The sequence below is a fragment of the Ranitomeya variabilis genome, chromosome 6, assembly GCF_051348905.1.
Source record: "Ranitomeya variabilis isolate aRanVar5 chromosome 6, aRanVar5.hap1, whole genome shotgun sequence".
Taxonomy (NCBI): domain Eukaryota; kingdom Metazoa; phylum Chordata; class Amphibia; order Anura; family Dendrobatidae; genus Ranitomeya; species Ranitomeya variabilis.
This window is the reverse complement of record NC_135237.1, coordinates 478440608-478456550: the sequence shown is the minus strand read 5'-3', so window position 1 is coordinate 478456550 and position 15943 is coordinate 478440608. Positions and strand designations below refer to the sequence as shown.

The 15943-nt window shown below is 44.5% G+C and overlaps 1 protein-coding gene across 1 annotated transcript in view; it reads right to left on the bottom strand.

Moving 5' to 3' along the window:
* The window catches only part of TERF1 (telomeric repeat binding factor 1), a 50942-nt gene that overhangs the window by 15327 nt on the left and 19672 nt on the right, over window positions 1-15943 (bottom strand). Inside the window, exons 6-8 of the mRNA XM_077270652.1 lie at window positions 15744-15820; window positions 3668-3742; window positions 1535-1585 (exon numbers count right to left, since the gene is read on the bottom strand). Coding sequence (XP_077126767.1) covers window positions 1535-1585; window positions 3668-3742; window positions 15744-15820 — 203 coding nt within the window. The remainder of the gene's footprint in view (window positions 1-1534; window positions 1586-3667; window positions 3743-15743; window positions 15821-15943) is intronic.

Sequence of the window (15943 nt, the reverse complement as noted above, 5' to 3'; positions counted from 1 at the left end):
AGTATAACCAATTTTTATTATTTTTAACATTACTATTGATGCTGCACATTGCTGCATATGCAGCATCAATAGTACAGGAGTAATCCCGCAGCGGAAACCGCGGAACAAACCGCGATAAATCTGCAGGGATAACCGCAGCGGTTTTGCCCTGCAGATTTATCAATTCCGCTGTGGGATAAACCCGCAGAGCACATCGCAAAGTGTGCACATGGCCTAATAGCCATGATCAAAGCCTTCTCTGTTCCTGGTGGCTGCAGCTCTAATGCAGTCATATCTTAAAACCATTTCCCCACTGGTGAACAATGTGTGGACACAATGGTTTTGCCCGTGGGGCTACCTTGACGTTATAGAAAACTACCCCCTTACTGACCAGGCCAAGTTTTCCTAAATCTGACAAGTGTCACCTTACGTGAATGATAAGTTCTGGAATGTTTCAACACATCCCAGCGATTTTTTGTTTTTGTGTGTGACATTATATTTTATGATAATGGTAAGTTTTGGTCGATATTTTTTGTTTATTTATAAAAATATCAGACATTTGACCAAAGGAAAAAAAAAAAAAATTAGCAATATTCTAAATTTTAATGATTATCCCTTTAATCCAGATAATCATACCACACAAAATAGTTAATAAATAACATTTACCTCATGTGATTTTGGGGTACCTATATGCTGGAACCTTTTCAGGAATTAATGCAACATGGCATAACCGGAAAGGAATAATTTTTGGGTCATAATTTTTTTGGTTGTGACTTGGCATGTCAATTATCAGGATCGCACAATCATGATTTCAAGGTGCCAATGGGGTTAAAGAGGAAACCCCCACACTCTGTAAGCCATCTAGATGCCATAGTCACTATTGATAGCAGCATCTAAGGGGTTAAACATTGATGGCTGGTGCAAACCTGATCATGACTGACGCAGCAGGGTGTCAGCTATAGTGTACAGCTCACAGCTGCTGCATTTTCACCCATTTTCGGGGACACTATTCTCTTATACCTCAGGTCAGTTTTTAGTCGTATTGGTGGTCAGTAAGCAGTTAGGGGCCCTAACCACCTAAAGCCCCTGACGCACCATTACTAGCTTCCAATGAACAGTGACCCTATGGTGCAAAAATACATTACGAGTTTTATGGAGATCAAGCACTCATGTGAAAAGTATCAATCTTTTTATGGTGATGTGGAATATGTTGGTGAAATATAAGCAATTGACATAAATTCATTCTTCCATGCTGGGAGAACAAGACACACTTTTTTTTTACATTTTTGATATAGTTGCAAGGCTGCTTGTAATTTTCCTTCCCACAAACAAGAACTGACATCTTATAACAATTTTCTTATCACATACCTCTTACCTGACAAACAAATGTAAAGGTAGAGAAGAGATCTGATACCATTCCTAGCCAGGTGCATGTGCCACCTGGATATAAGCAGGGTACACACAATAACCGTTCTCATTCACACACCACAAGCAGGGGGTCTTGGAAATGTAAAAAGAAAAAAAATATTGGAAAACTAAAGCAAACATATATTACCTTTCCGTTACTTTATCTGTGTTGTGTGCAAGCTCATCTGGGGATTTGTTACTTGTAAAATAGAAACAGAAACAAATGAGTTTAGCTCCCGGCGTATTAGACATTGAATTCAATATTAAGATGCATTATGAAACAAGCTCATTCTCTCCCATTAGTAGCGGGAGAATTTCATCATTTCAATTTGTACAGAGAATTGACACTTACAAAGAATATCAAATCCTATAAAGAAATGGATAACAGAGCCTGATTCTTCAAGACCGGTATTATTCACACTGGCTTTAAAGTGAACCTGTCAGCAGGATTGTGTTCAGCAACCTACAGAGTGTCATGTTGGCACCGTTATACTGATTACAATGATACCTTGGTTGATGAAATCTGTCTTGTGGTTGTTGTTTAATCTTTATTTTCAGTTAATGAGATTCTTGTGCTCCAGGGCGGCCTGTGGGGGGTCTTCATGTGGTGGTCTGATTACATATTCATCTCTATGGGCTTCTGACAGGTCACTGATCCCTCAGTGACGTGCCCCTTATTTTATATACTGCATAGAATATTGTGTGGTTGCAAAAAAAAAAAAAATTTACATTCATCAAAATGGCGCTTGCTCTGCAGCATGATACAATGCCTAATATGTATATATATCTAGAATATTGCATCTATCTTATTATATGCAGTATGTAAAATAGGGGGCAAGTCACTGAGGGATCAGTAACCTGTTATACGCCATAAGGATGACTATAAGAAGAAACCACATAAAGCCGCCCCGGAGCACGAGAAACTCATTAGCTGAAAACTATAAATACACATTAAACAACCACAAGAATGATTTCACAAACCCAGGATCCTTTTAATCAATATAACAACGCCGACCTGACACTGTCTGTCACGGGGGTACTGGGTAGACTACAGCTGATTACCCGGTCCCCTGCAATATCCCTCAGAATAGGGAAAACCCTGTCTGTCCCTTTCCCAGAAGTTACACTAAAGGTGTGCTTGTCTGGGCCTCCAGGCCTGACCCTGACTCCTGTTTCAGCCTTATGCTGAAACCACCACCCGCCACCCAGTGATTAGACCACACACCAACCTCCACAGAAAGCACAGACAGGGAAAACGCACCACGCCGCAGACACACAGGAAAACACTATAATGTGCACAGGGCAAAACAAACACAAATATAGGAAGGAGAAATATGACAAAGGATTATACACCACCAGATACGATATTTCTTCTCCTAGACCACCACTCCAGACCGAGATCACCAGGCACAAGACACAAGCTATAATCGGCGACGCCCAAAGTCCAGAATGACTATTTAAAGGCCACGGGCGTGACCCAGCCTCCAACCCAATTACCAGCTAGATTAACCCCGGACAACCTCGATAAAGTCTAGCCGGCGCCACTGAGCGTATAGTGGACGAATGTGGAATTACCGCTGTCTGTCGGACGCCCTAGTGTGAATAGTGTCCGACATGACACTGTCTGTAGGTTACTCAGCACAATCCTGCTGACAGGTTCACTTTAGTGAGGAGAGGTGCTGGAGTCAGACTCTTCTGATTCAAGAAGAGGAATGTGTCTCTTCATGAATCAGGAGTGTTGGATGAATGGAGTGTACCTCACCACAAATCCTACTCCATTCACTGTTGGAGCAACATTTATGTAGTAGCAAATGCTGTCATTAGTCATGAATTTGACGATTGGCGGTTGCCATGACTCCGTTCCAGCTCTGTCCACTTTGTTGGAGCTGGGCGAAAATGGTGTGAGCGTGTCTCAAGTTGCAAAAAAATGATGCAGCTTTACAACACTTTTTGCGCCAAAACACTGGTGTAAAATCTTTGATGAATCGTGCCCAATGATCTCGTTCAGTCAGCCACATTTCACAATATGCATTTCTAGTGGAGATAAGTAAATAAAATTACTTGATGACTAAAGGCGGTTCAACAAGCTAGAGGATAATAATTGTTCCACAGACCTCTCATCAAGCAAATGTACAACATCTAGTAACATTTGTCATATACAATGAGAAACCATTACAGAGCTTGGTGTGGACTTCACTCTTATCCATTACATCATTCAGTACATTTCCCTCATCTATTCACAAGGTTACAGAGGGATGACAAGGCAGAACCTTATACTTACCGACTTAAATCCGTCCTGCTCTTCTCCTCAGATGTGTCTTCAAATTCACTTGTGGAGAGGTCTTCCTCTTGAAAGCTACAAACAATAATTCAGTACATGAAAGCACATTGCACGACTGACATATTACAAAACAAAACAGGCGATTCTTCTGCTTCTTGAGTTGGGTGTACGCCAGGTTTCTTGCTTGGTCGTTACGCCATCATGGTAGACTACGTTACTACTTGCAGCTAAAAACCCAGTCGCTGCATGAAAGGAGGTCAAAGGAAGGCTAAATGTTATAATATAAATGTCATATCCCTCGATGAAGTCAATGGTTTTCTTTGGAGAATATCCGAGGACCATCTTTCAGTGGTTACCTAGGAGTCCAAGATGGAGTGCGGAACAGTACATGCAGCTCTAGACAGATATACTGTTATATACAGTTGTGCTCAAAAGTTTACATACCCCACCAAAATTTTTGCTTTCTTGGCCTTTCTTCTGAGAATATGAATGATAACACCAAAACCTTTTCTCCACTCATGGTTAGTGGTTGGGTGAAGCCATTTATTGTCAAACTACTGTGTTTTCTATTTTTAACTCACAACGACAACCCAAAACATCCAAATGACCCTGATCAAAAGTTCACATACCCCATTTCTTAATACCGTGTATTGCCCCCTCTAACATCAATGATAGCTTGAAGTCTTTTGTGTTAGTTGTGGATGAGGTTCTTTATATTTTCTCAGATGGTAAAGCTGCTCACTATTCTTGGCAAAAAGCCTCCAGTTCCTGTAAATTCCTGGGCTGTCTAGCATGAAATGCTCGCTTGAGATCTCCCCAGAGTGGCTCAAAGATATCGAGGTCAGGAGACTGAGATGGCCACTCCAGAACCTTCACTTTGTTCTGCTGTAGCCAATTACAGGTCGACTTGGCCTTAAGTTTTGGATCATTGTCATGTTGGAACGTCCAAGTACGTCCATGCGCAACTTCCGGGATGATGACTAAATTTGCCTCCAGTATTTGCCTATAACGTGCTGCATTCATCTTTCCTTCAACTTTGACCAAGTTTCCTGTGCCTTTATAGCTCACACATCCCCAAATCATCAGTGATCCACCTCCGTGCTTTACAGTAGGAATGGTGTTGCTTTCTTCATAGACCTTGCTGACCTCTCTCCAAATGTAACAATTATGGTTGTGGCCAAAAAGCATTAAGCTACTTATGGGTAGCGGCATTTTTCGGAGGCCCATGACAGCACTACGAGAGAGGGGATCCGCCCTTAAGGAACAGGAAACCTACAGATACAAAAAAGGCGGTACCTCTCCCATGCATCAGTTGTATTTCAGAGTCTTGAGAGGACTACCGCGGTTAGTGGCATACAAATATACATTTTGAAAACATTCCATTAAATTGTAACTAGACACCATACGTGAGATTTACATATCACACTATATACAAATTAAGAAGTGCAACCCCCACGTGAATAGGGAGGGCACTAAGGGTGCTGTCATGGGTCTCCGAAAAATTTACAGAGATGTAAGCTACCTTAGGGAGGGACTATAGTCTGCAGCACCCTTAACCCGAAGGTGAGATCAGAGGAGGACCCCAAATCCAACCGATAGTGCTTAAAGAACGTGGAAGGGGATGACCATGCGGCCGCCTTACATATTTGATCCACTGATACTCCAGATCTTTCTGCCCAGGATGACGCCTTGGCCCGGGTGGAATGTGCCTTTAGATTCTGCGGAGCTGGCCCCCCACCCGCCGTATAAGCTAGAGAGATAGTTTCCCTAATCCATTTAGCCAGTAAATATTTTGATACTCTACATCCCTTCCTTGGCCCTTGGAAGGAAAGAAGCAGTGCCTCATCTTTCTTCCAATTATCAGTGACTGAAATGTACTGTAGAAGGGATCTCCTAACGTATGAAGCTCCTGCTCTTTAGGATTAGAGGGATTAGGAATAAATGATGGTAAAACTATCTCCTGCAATCTATGAAACCGTGTTGCTACCTTCGGCAGATAAGCTGGGTCTGGTCTAAGGATTACCCTGTCAGATAGGAACTCTGTATATGGGGGAAATCTGGATAGTGCCTGGATATCTCCTATCCTGCGAGCTGAGGTTATGGCAATCAAGAAGGCTGTCTTAAGTGTCAACATTTTGATTGAGGAGTCTTGTAGATGTTCAAATGGGGGTTTTGTTAGAGAGGACAGAACTAAATTTAGATCCCACGGAACCGTTCTGTCTTTATATACTGGTCTAGTTCTACAGACTGCCTTCATAAACCTTGCTATCCAATAGTTGTTAGCTATATTACAGGAAAACAGGGCACCCAGAGCTGAGACCTGTACTCTAAGGGTACTAGTAGAGAGTTTTAGCTCAAACCCCTTCTGTAGAAACTCTAAGATTTGTTGTATCGGCACCCCTTCTTGGATATTAAACTTTGAAATGGACAAGAACTTCCTCCAAGTCCTAGAGTAGATTTTTGTAGTTATTTGTTTCCTACTCTTTAGGAGCGTTTCTACTAAGTTCGGAGAGAAGCCTTTATCTACTAACAGTGACCGTTCAAACTCCACACCGTTAAAAAGAGCGCTGCCACTTGTGGATGGGAGATTGGTCCCTGAGAAAGTAAGTTCGGGATCTCTGGCAGTACCCAGGGATCCGATACAGACATTGTCCTGAGCCAGGCAAACCAGGTTCTTCTGGGCCAAAAGGGGGCAATAAGGATGACTTTTGCAGGATCTTCCCTGATTTTCCTCACCACTAGAGGTATCAGATTCAGAGGTGGGAAGGCATAAGCTAGTGGAAAATCCCATTTTATTAGAAATGCGTCCAACGCCAGGGGATTCTCTCTGGGATTCAGAGAGCAAAAAAGTTTTACTTTTCTGTTGCCTCTGGTGGCGAACAGATCCACCACTGGTTGACCCCATCTGTGGATGATATCGTTGAAAATGTCTTCGTTGAGAGACCACTCTCCTTGTCTTAACATGTTTCTACTTAGGAAATCTGCTGTTATATTTTCCTTTCCTTTGATGTGGAGAGCTGTCAAAGATTGAAAATTGAGCTCTGCCACCTGGAACAAGCGATCCGTGATTTGCATTAATGTTTCGGAACGTGTTCCCCCTTGCCGGTTTATGTAGGCGACTGCCACTCTGTTGTCCGACAGAATTCTGACGTGCTGGCCCTGCAGATATATGAGGAATTTTTTAACAGCTAATTCAATTGCCCACAATTCCCTTTGATTGGATGAGAATGTTGTGAAGGGTTCCCATTGTCCCTGGACCACCATGTCTCTCATATAGGCTCCCCACCTCGAAGAGCTGGCATCTGTGGTTATCACCTGGGTGACATTTACTATCCAGGGCACCCCTGCTGATAAATTCTGTTTGTCCAACCACCACCTAAGGGAATTCAGCGTTATTGGCCCTAACATTAATTTTCCATTTAGCGCACCATTTAAGGCCCTGTCATGGAACAAAACTTCTTTTTGCAGGGATCTGGTGTGGAACTGAGCCCACTTAACAGCTGGAATGCAAGATGTGAGTGACCCAAGTAGGGACATTGCTTGCCTAAGTGTCATGGAGGGTGTTTTAATTGCTTTTAACACATAACTCTGAATTAGCTCTATCTTTTCTATAGGGAGAAGACACTGCTGTGTTACTGAATTCAATATTAACCCAAGGAATGTTTGAATATTTAGGGGCTGTAACTTAGGGTACCGTCTCACATTGGCACTTTGATCGCTACGACGGTACGATCTGTGACGTTCCAGCGATATCCATACGATATCGCTGTGTCTGACACGCAGCAGCGATCAGGGATCCCGCTGAGAATCGTACGTCGTAGCAGATCGTTTGAAACTTTACTTTGTCGCTGGATCTCCCGCTGTCATCGCTGGATCGGTGTGTGTGACACCGATCCAGCGATGCATTCGCTTGTAACCCGGGTAAACATCGGGTTACTAAGTGCAGGGCCGCGCTTAGTAACCCGATGTTTACCCTGGTTACCATCGTAAATGTAAAAAAAAACAAACAGTACATACTCACATTCCGGTGTCCGTCAGGTCCCTAGCCGTCTGCTTCCCTGCACCGACTGTGAGTGCCGGCCGTAAAGTGAAAGCAGAGCACAGCGGTGACGTCACCGCTCTGCTTTGGCCGGCGCTTACACAGGATGCAGGAGGAGTGCAGGGAAGCGGACGCCGGGCACCGGAATGTGAGTATGTGGTTTTTTTTTTTTACATTTACGATGGTAACCAGGGTAAACATCGGGTTACTAAGCGCGGCCCTGCGCTTAGTAACCCGATGTTTACCCTGGTTACCCGGGGACTTCGGCATCGTTGGTCGCTGGAGAGCTGTCTGTGTGACAGCTCCCCAGCGACCACACAACGACTTACCAACGATCACGGCCAGGTCGTATCGCTGGTCGTGATCGTTGGTAAATTGTTTTGTGTAACGGTACCCTTAGATTTTTCGAAGTTTATGATCCAACCCAGATGTTCTAGTTTAGCTTTAGTAATCTCCCATTGTGACAGACAGTGATCTACTGAGCTCCCGACAATGAGGAAATCGTCTAAGTAGGGGATTATAAGGACATTTGATTCCCTTAAATGCGCCATGACTTCCGCAATTATTTTAGTGAACACTCACTCGCAGAAGTTATCCCGAAGGGGAGTGCCCTGAACTGAAAATGTTGAATCCTTCCCTCCATTATCAGTGCTACCCTCAGGTATTGTTGGAAATCAGCATGAATGGGTACATGATAGTAGGCATCTTTCAAATCCACTACTACCATAAAACAGTTTTCAAAGAGCATTTTTATTGTCGAATTGATGGACTCCATTTTGTAAGTATGCTTCACCAAAAACTTATTGAGACCCCTAAGATTAATAATGGTTCTATACGTGTTATCTGGTTTTTGGATTAGGAAAAGGGGAGAGTAAAACCCTCTCCCTGCCTGAGAATACGGCACTTCTATCAAAATGTTCTTGGAACAAAGAGTCCTCACTTCCTCTTCTAAGGCAATTTGTTAAGTGGGAGATGAGCGCCAGGGTGTTAACTTGAATTTGTCCCGTGGAGTATGAACAAATTCGAGTTTGAGACCATGGGAAACAGTGTCTTTTATCCAAACGCTGTTCGAGATTCTCGACCATTCCGCCGAGAAATGTAATAGTCTCCCTCCCACCGGGATTGCTAGTCATTGGTCCTGTTTTTTGTTTTCTGTCGGGTTACGGCGAAACATGAGACCTGTACCTCGTTTTCGCTTATCATCCCATCTGGATTGATCTCTACCCGGTGAGAAGGCGCGTTTCCCTCCCCGATTGAACCTTCTCTTGTTGAAGGGACGACGATAAGCATTGAATAAATTGGGAAACTTTTTCTTATCATCTCCTGCCTTCTCCAGGAGTTCATCCAGGGTAGGCCCAAATAAATACTCGCCTTTACAAGGGATAGCGCAGAGCTTTGCTTTCGCCTGCATATCCCCTGGCCAGCATTTCAACCATAGGGCTCTCCTTGCAGCAATCGAAAGTCCTGCTGCTCTGGCTGCCAACTTAACGGAGTCAATTGAAGCGTCCGATAAAAAAGCTGCCCCCTCCTGGATTATAGGTAACGCTGAGAGTATGGAATCTCTTGAGGCCCCCTGTTTTAATTGGGTCTCTAATTGGTCCAGCCAGACCATCATTGACCTTGCCGTGCATGTTGACGCTACTGCAGGTCTTAAAGAGCCGGCTGCCATTTCCCAAGTCCCCTTTAGGAAGGTATCCACTTTTCTATCCAGGGGTTCCTTGAGCGTTCCCATATCTTCAAACGGGAGAGAGGACCGCTTCGCTACCTTGGCAATTGCCGCGTCCAGTTTTGGGGCCTTTTCCCAGTTACACACTGCTGGGTCATCAAAAGGATACCTACGCTTCTGCGCAGGTGGTAAGGAGCCTTTTCTCTCTGGTTTTCTCCACTTCCTGTTGATAAGTTCCTGTATCTTTTCATTCAGGGGAAAAACTCTGCGCTTCTTCTGTTGTAACCCACTGAACATCATTTGTTCTTTAGATAGTTGAGGCTTGGGTTCTGTTATACCCATTGTGCCTCTGACTGCCTTTATTAATCTGTCTACCCTCTCCAAGGGTAAGAAAAAACGAGCAGCGTCTTCTTCCGAGGAGGAGGAGGATGATGCTGCTGAGTCGTCTGATTCTTCGCCTTTGTCCTTATCCACAGACGAATCAGACGTCCACTGAGCTCTCTGCTTAGAGCTTCCTGTCTGTGAAAGGTTCTTAATGGACTGTCTGACCTCCATTCTAACCATTTCCTTCAGACTGGCCGCAATAGAAGAGGATTCTTCTGCTACCTAAGGGGATAAGTAAGGCAAACTAGCGCATAAGATCTAAATGCCATACCCCCTCCCCTCCTTCCAGGACCTCACCGTCTGCTGGATACAGGGGTCACATAGTTTTTAAGGGTGTGAGTCGGGTAAGGGAACCCCGCAGATTGCACACTCCCTATGCTTCGCCTTACTGACGTTTTTCCTTCCCTGCACAAAACATATGAGGGGAGACTAGTCACAAAGTGAACTTTCTCGGAGATCACTTACCAGTGGCTGCCCACACCCAAAGAGATACCGAAGTACGAGGGGGATCTTTCTTGGCTGACACTCCAGACCCCTGTCTGGAGGAGCTTCTGCGGCCCGAACCATCGCTCCTTTTTTCGTGTTCCTTCTCTTTAGGCTTCTGGGATGCTTCGTCCAGCAGCACAATCTGCTGATCCTGAACAGACTCCATCTTCAGTAATCTGGAGCCAGAAGCCAGGAACATGCCGCTGGAGCTTGCTTATAAAGCCCCTCCTTCGGTCAGCACACCTTGCTCAGCGTTTCATTTTGATTTCCCCACCCTTCCGCAGCTGTGGGGAACGATCCGACGCTCTGGGGGAGAGTGGCACGAATCTCTGGTGGGCGCCGCCGTCTTGGAGCCCCTGTGCATGCGCAGGAGCTCCGCAACCCGGAAGCCATCACCAGCTCCGCCTACCGACGTCACCACAGCTTATAGCGCTTCCTGTCAGCGCTGCAGCCATCGTGGGACGCCGAGGCCAGCCAGCTGTACTCCAGCCGGTGCCCCCTAGACGCTGCCACCCCCCCACACGCTGGGAGACTCACCATGAGGGAGGGAGGATTATACTCACCGCACGCTGGCTCTGGAGACCGGACACCCCCTGGCGACCGCTCCATGCTGTCTAGTCACCGCCGTGCAGCCCTGCCAGGGCCACCGTGACCACATCAGGAATCCGCACCGGCCGAGGTAGGAGACCTCCTCGCTACCTGATTCGGTCCGGCCGACCTGGACTACTGTAGAAATCTTCTTGTAGGTATCCAGTCCCTTCAGGAACAGGAAACCAACTGATGCATGGGAGAGGTACCGCCCTTTTTGTATCTGTAGGTTTCCTGTTCCTTAAGGGCGGATCCCCTCTCTCGTAGTGCTGTCATGGGAGTCCGAATAAAGTTCAATTTTGGTCTCATCACTGCAAATTACTTTGTTGCAGAAGTTTTGAGGCTTGTCTCTGTGCCGTTTTGCATATTGTATGCGAGATACTTTGTGGCATTTGCGCAGTAATGGCTTTTTTCTGGCGACTCGACTATGCAGGGGAGTTTGAGCGTTGCTGACTGGCATTATCAATTCCTTGGATATCTTTTTGTATCCCTTTCCTGTTTTGTATAGCTCAACTACTTTTTCCCATAGATCCAATGATAATTCTTTTGCTTTCCCCATGACTCACAATCCAGAAACGTCAGTGGCTGGATGAAAGATGCAAGAGTCTGTCTGTATCCCAGAAGCTCACTCTGCTTTTATGCACACACACTGATTACAAGCAAACAGGTCACAGGTGAGGATGTTACCTTTAGTAGCCATTCAAACTCATTTGTGTCAACTTCTGTGCATGTTATCAGATCAAGATCACCAGGGTATGTGGATCAGGATCATTTGGATGTTTTGAGTTGTCATTATGATTTAAAAAGAGAAAACACAGTAGTTTGACAATAAATGGCTTCACCAACCACTAACCAGGAGTAGAGAAAATGTTTTGGTGTTATCATTCATATTCTCTGAAAAAAGGCCAAGAAAGTAAAAATTTTGCTGGGGTATGTAAACTTTTGGGCTGAACTGTAGAACTGTAGTCTAGAACTCTGGCAGTGCTGGATTAAGGATGATAGAGGCCTCTGGGATGTTGGTGCCCCATGACAGAAACCAAGACCCCATCTGACCCGGCAGATCACATTGCAAGAACTGTTTACCGGCAGCATTTGTTCATTTTATGCTTCATTACACGGAGTGCATAATTAGACAATTCATTGTTTAGACCATATCATTTTTATGCAGATTTTCCAACTTTATGCTGAATATCTTTGAATGCTTATTGGATGAAAAAGATCGTGTGATGTGTATTTTATCAAGGTGTGCAGAATTATTAGGCAGCTTGTTTTCCCTCAGACAATCCATCGAATTCTCCACTGCTTGTCTGCCAGTGAATGCCTTAAAGATGAAAGAAGAATGACAGAGCCCCTTCATCACCTGATCTAAACTCTATGGCGAACTCGTGGGCTCGTCTTAAAATGGAGATTTACAGTGATGGGAAACAGGCACCTCTCTGAACAGCGTCCGGGAGGCTGTGGTTGGTGCTGCCCAAAACATTGATAGTCAAATGATTAAGAAACTGAACAGACTCCATGGATGGAAGACTTATGAATGTCATTTTAAGGATGGGCAGCTATATTGCTCACTGATAAAGAGATCTATATTTCTTTTAGAGATACCAGAAATGTACTTTTGCACATTCTGAGTTGTACGGTATTATTCTCATTTTCACAGGTGAAAATAAACAATTGAGATGGGAAAATGTATGTTATTCATTTACTGGTATAATTCTGCACACAGAGATTCTCCTCAGAAAAATAAAACCTCACTTTTACTTTCTTACATATTCAGGCTTCAGGTTTATTAACCATTTGGACTGAAAGCATTGTAGTTCAGTTGTTCAATATTAAAATGAATCGTCAAAAATACAAATTGCCTGATAATTGTGCGCACAGTGTACATGCAGTCCTCTGTGCCGCCCCATATGCTCACTCTTCTTCAGTGCCTCATCTGCCATGCTCTCCTCTTTCCTGACAGCTACTTCCTCTATAGCAGAGATAAATGAGATCGGTCTGACAGCAGCAGAGCTGGCATACTGTATACAGACGTATATAGCTAGCAATGAGTGCAGTGGACGCTGAGCTCCCACTAGTGGTATGGAAGGGTAGGTGGAAAATGTTCTACAGTGTATGCAAAATTCAGCTCTAAAAACTGTGGATCTGTGCAAATTAAGAAATGTAATTATAAAGTCTGCAGTTATTTCTATTGTAAGCTGTAAAATGAGCCAAAATAGAGATCTGCTCTGAGAATTGTTCACAGTCTGGCAGAAGCAGCCATATATCATTACATGTCAGACTGTCAGTAGACTTGAGTGTATGTAATACTTCCCTGGGTATAATAGTTGATCCCTGGGGGGCTGCAGAAGACAGCCCATGATCAGCTGGTTTACAGTTTAATGTGTTTGAATGTCTTGTCTTTGTTGCATCATCTTACAAGTCTTAAGAAAAGTCCATTAGAAAACAAGCTCGCTCATTGAGGACGGAGGTTTGTGGCTGCTTACGTTTGTCCTTCCTGGAGAGGATAAACTATTAAAGGGGTTGTCCACTACTAGGAAAAAAAATAAATAAAGCCTACTCTCCCCTCTCGTGCTGACGCCATTCCTAGTGTCAGCACTAGTTCTCCTGGGGCCCCCGTGCGGTGTTGTGACGGCATCGCCCAGTCAGCGCTGGCGTCACTGTCTCTGCCTTCGGACAAATCGAACATGAAGAGGAGGTTTAAGCTGCAGCTGTGGCCCGGGCTTTCTCCTCTTCTTGTTCGACTCGTCTGAAGGCGATGCCAGAGCTGATTAGGCTCCGTCGTCATAACACCGCACGGGGGCCCCGGGAGAACTAGTGCCGACACTAGGAATGGTGTCAGCACGAGAGGGGAGAAGAGGCTTTATTATTTTATCAAGGCCAAGAGAGGGTTATGAGATGAAGTTGTCCAAGAAGTGGACAACTTCTTTAATGTTAATAAAATCAATAACAATACATAAAGCAATCTTGTCCAGATGCTGGGTATTCATTAATGGAGTTCTCCAGTCTAAATTGCTAAGTCTGCAGTCAGTCTGTGTGACTGCAGACTCAGAATAAAAAAAGGTTACAGTTGGAAAAGACCTCCAAGGTGATCATGTCCAACCCCCTGCTCAATGCAGGATTCACTAAACCATCTCAGACAGATGTGTGCCCAGCCTCTGTTTGAAGACTTCCATTGAAGGAGAACTCCCCGCCTCTCGTGGCAGCCTGTTCCACTCATTGATCACCCTCACTGTCAAAAAGTTTTTTCTAATATCTAATCTGTATCTTCTTTCAGTCTCAGCCTTCTTTTTTGCAAGCTAAACATTCCTAGACTTAACCATTTCTTTCAGGACAGTCGGCTCACCATCCTGGTCGCTCTTCTCTCAACTTGTTCCAGTTTTTCAATTTCTTTTTGAAAATGTGGTGCCCAGCACTGGACACAGTATTTGAGATGGTCTGATCAAGGAGGAGTGGGGAGGGGGTAATTACTTCACATGATCTAGACTCTATGCTTCTCTTAATATATCCCAGAACGGTGTTTGCCCTTTCTGCAGCTGCATCACACTGCTGACTCATGTGCACACTGTGGTCTATTAGTATACCCAAGTCTTTTTAACATGTGCTGTTGCTTAATGTTATTCCTCCCATTCAGTAGATGTAATTTTCGTTTTTCTTGCCCAGATGTAGAATGCATTTCTCCCTGTTAAATACCATTCTATTAGTCGCTGCCCATTGCTCAAGCTTATCTAGATCCTTCTGAATCCTCTTCCTCTGTCTTCTTTAGTGTTAGCTATTAGAGTTGGGTGAATTTGTTCGGGTGCCCGCTTATTCGGCAAGCTATAGCGCTCACCGAATAAGCTACAGGGGGAACCCGGATACATGGAGCGCGCTGGCTGACCAGCTGATTGGCGCAGCAGCTGCATATGTCACGGCTGTGTCACTGTCACAGCACTTGCATCTTTAGTCTGTTTGTTGGGCTCTCTATGCATGTGCTGTGACTGTGATACAGCTGCAACATATGCAGCTGGGGCCCCGAACAGCTGGTGCACTCCATGTATCTGGGTTCCCACTGTGGCTTACTCAGAAGTGCTAAAGCTTGCCAAATAGGCGGGGACCCGAACAAATTTGCTCAACTCTAATAGCTCTCTCTCCTAGCTTTTTAGTTTACCTTCAATTCCCTTATCTAGATAATTTATAAAAAAAACTGTTGAACAACACTGCAGCCAGGACTGAGCCTTGTGGCACTCCACTTGAAACACTCTTCCAATTGGATGTGCAACCATTTATTACCACTCTGAGTACGATCACTGAACCAGTTATGAATCTACCTAACCATAGCCTTGTCAATCCCATACTTGGTCAATTTTTCAATAAGGATAGTATGAGATACTTTACCAAATGCTTTGCTGCAGTCGAAATATACTATATCTACCGCATTTCCCAGATCCACTCAGTCAGTGATTCCATCATAGAAGTAAATTAGATTAGTCTGGCATGACTTGTTTGCTTAAAACCCATGCTGGCTCTGGTTAATTACTGTATTCTTATCCAAGTACTTACATTCTTACCGTGAGTCCCTGCAACGCAACGCACGTACTGTGTGCTGCAAGGATTCACCAGTTCCTGAGCCGGGACCGGTGGGTACGTATACGTTATATATACTCCCAGTCAGAGTCCATCTAGTGGGCACGTCACTAGATATTGAGCGAGGCAGCGCCCTACAAGTGTATGGAGAGAGGCCGCGCCCACTAGTCGGGTTCTGGCATAACTGATATGTCCCCGTCGGTCCTGGCTCAGAAACAGGCAAATGCTTGCAGAGCCCAGTGCGTGCGTTTGGTGGGGGGGATTCATGGGCCTGCAGTCACACAGAGTGACTGCAGACTTACCAATAATAGACCAAGGTCCACTAATATGCTGTACAGTATTGGTAATACCTTATATTACTCGGTGCTTCATTCTCTCTTGATTGGACTTCCAAATTCCCTTTGGCCTCTACCATTTTTGTTGCTGCCTAAAAATTACAAAATGAAAACATTTCACTTATTTTCAATAAGGAGACACGCAGCACATCCCAGCATGCACACAGAAAGAGAAAGATAATGATTATTGATTTAGCAGTTTAGTAAAATAACAT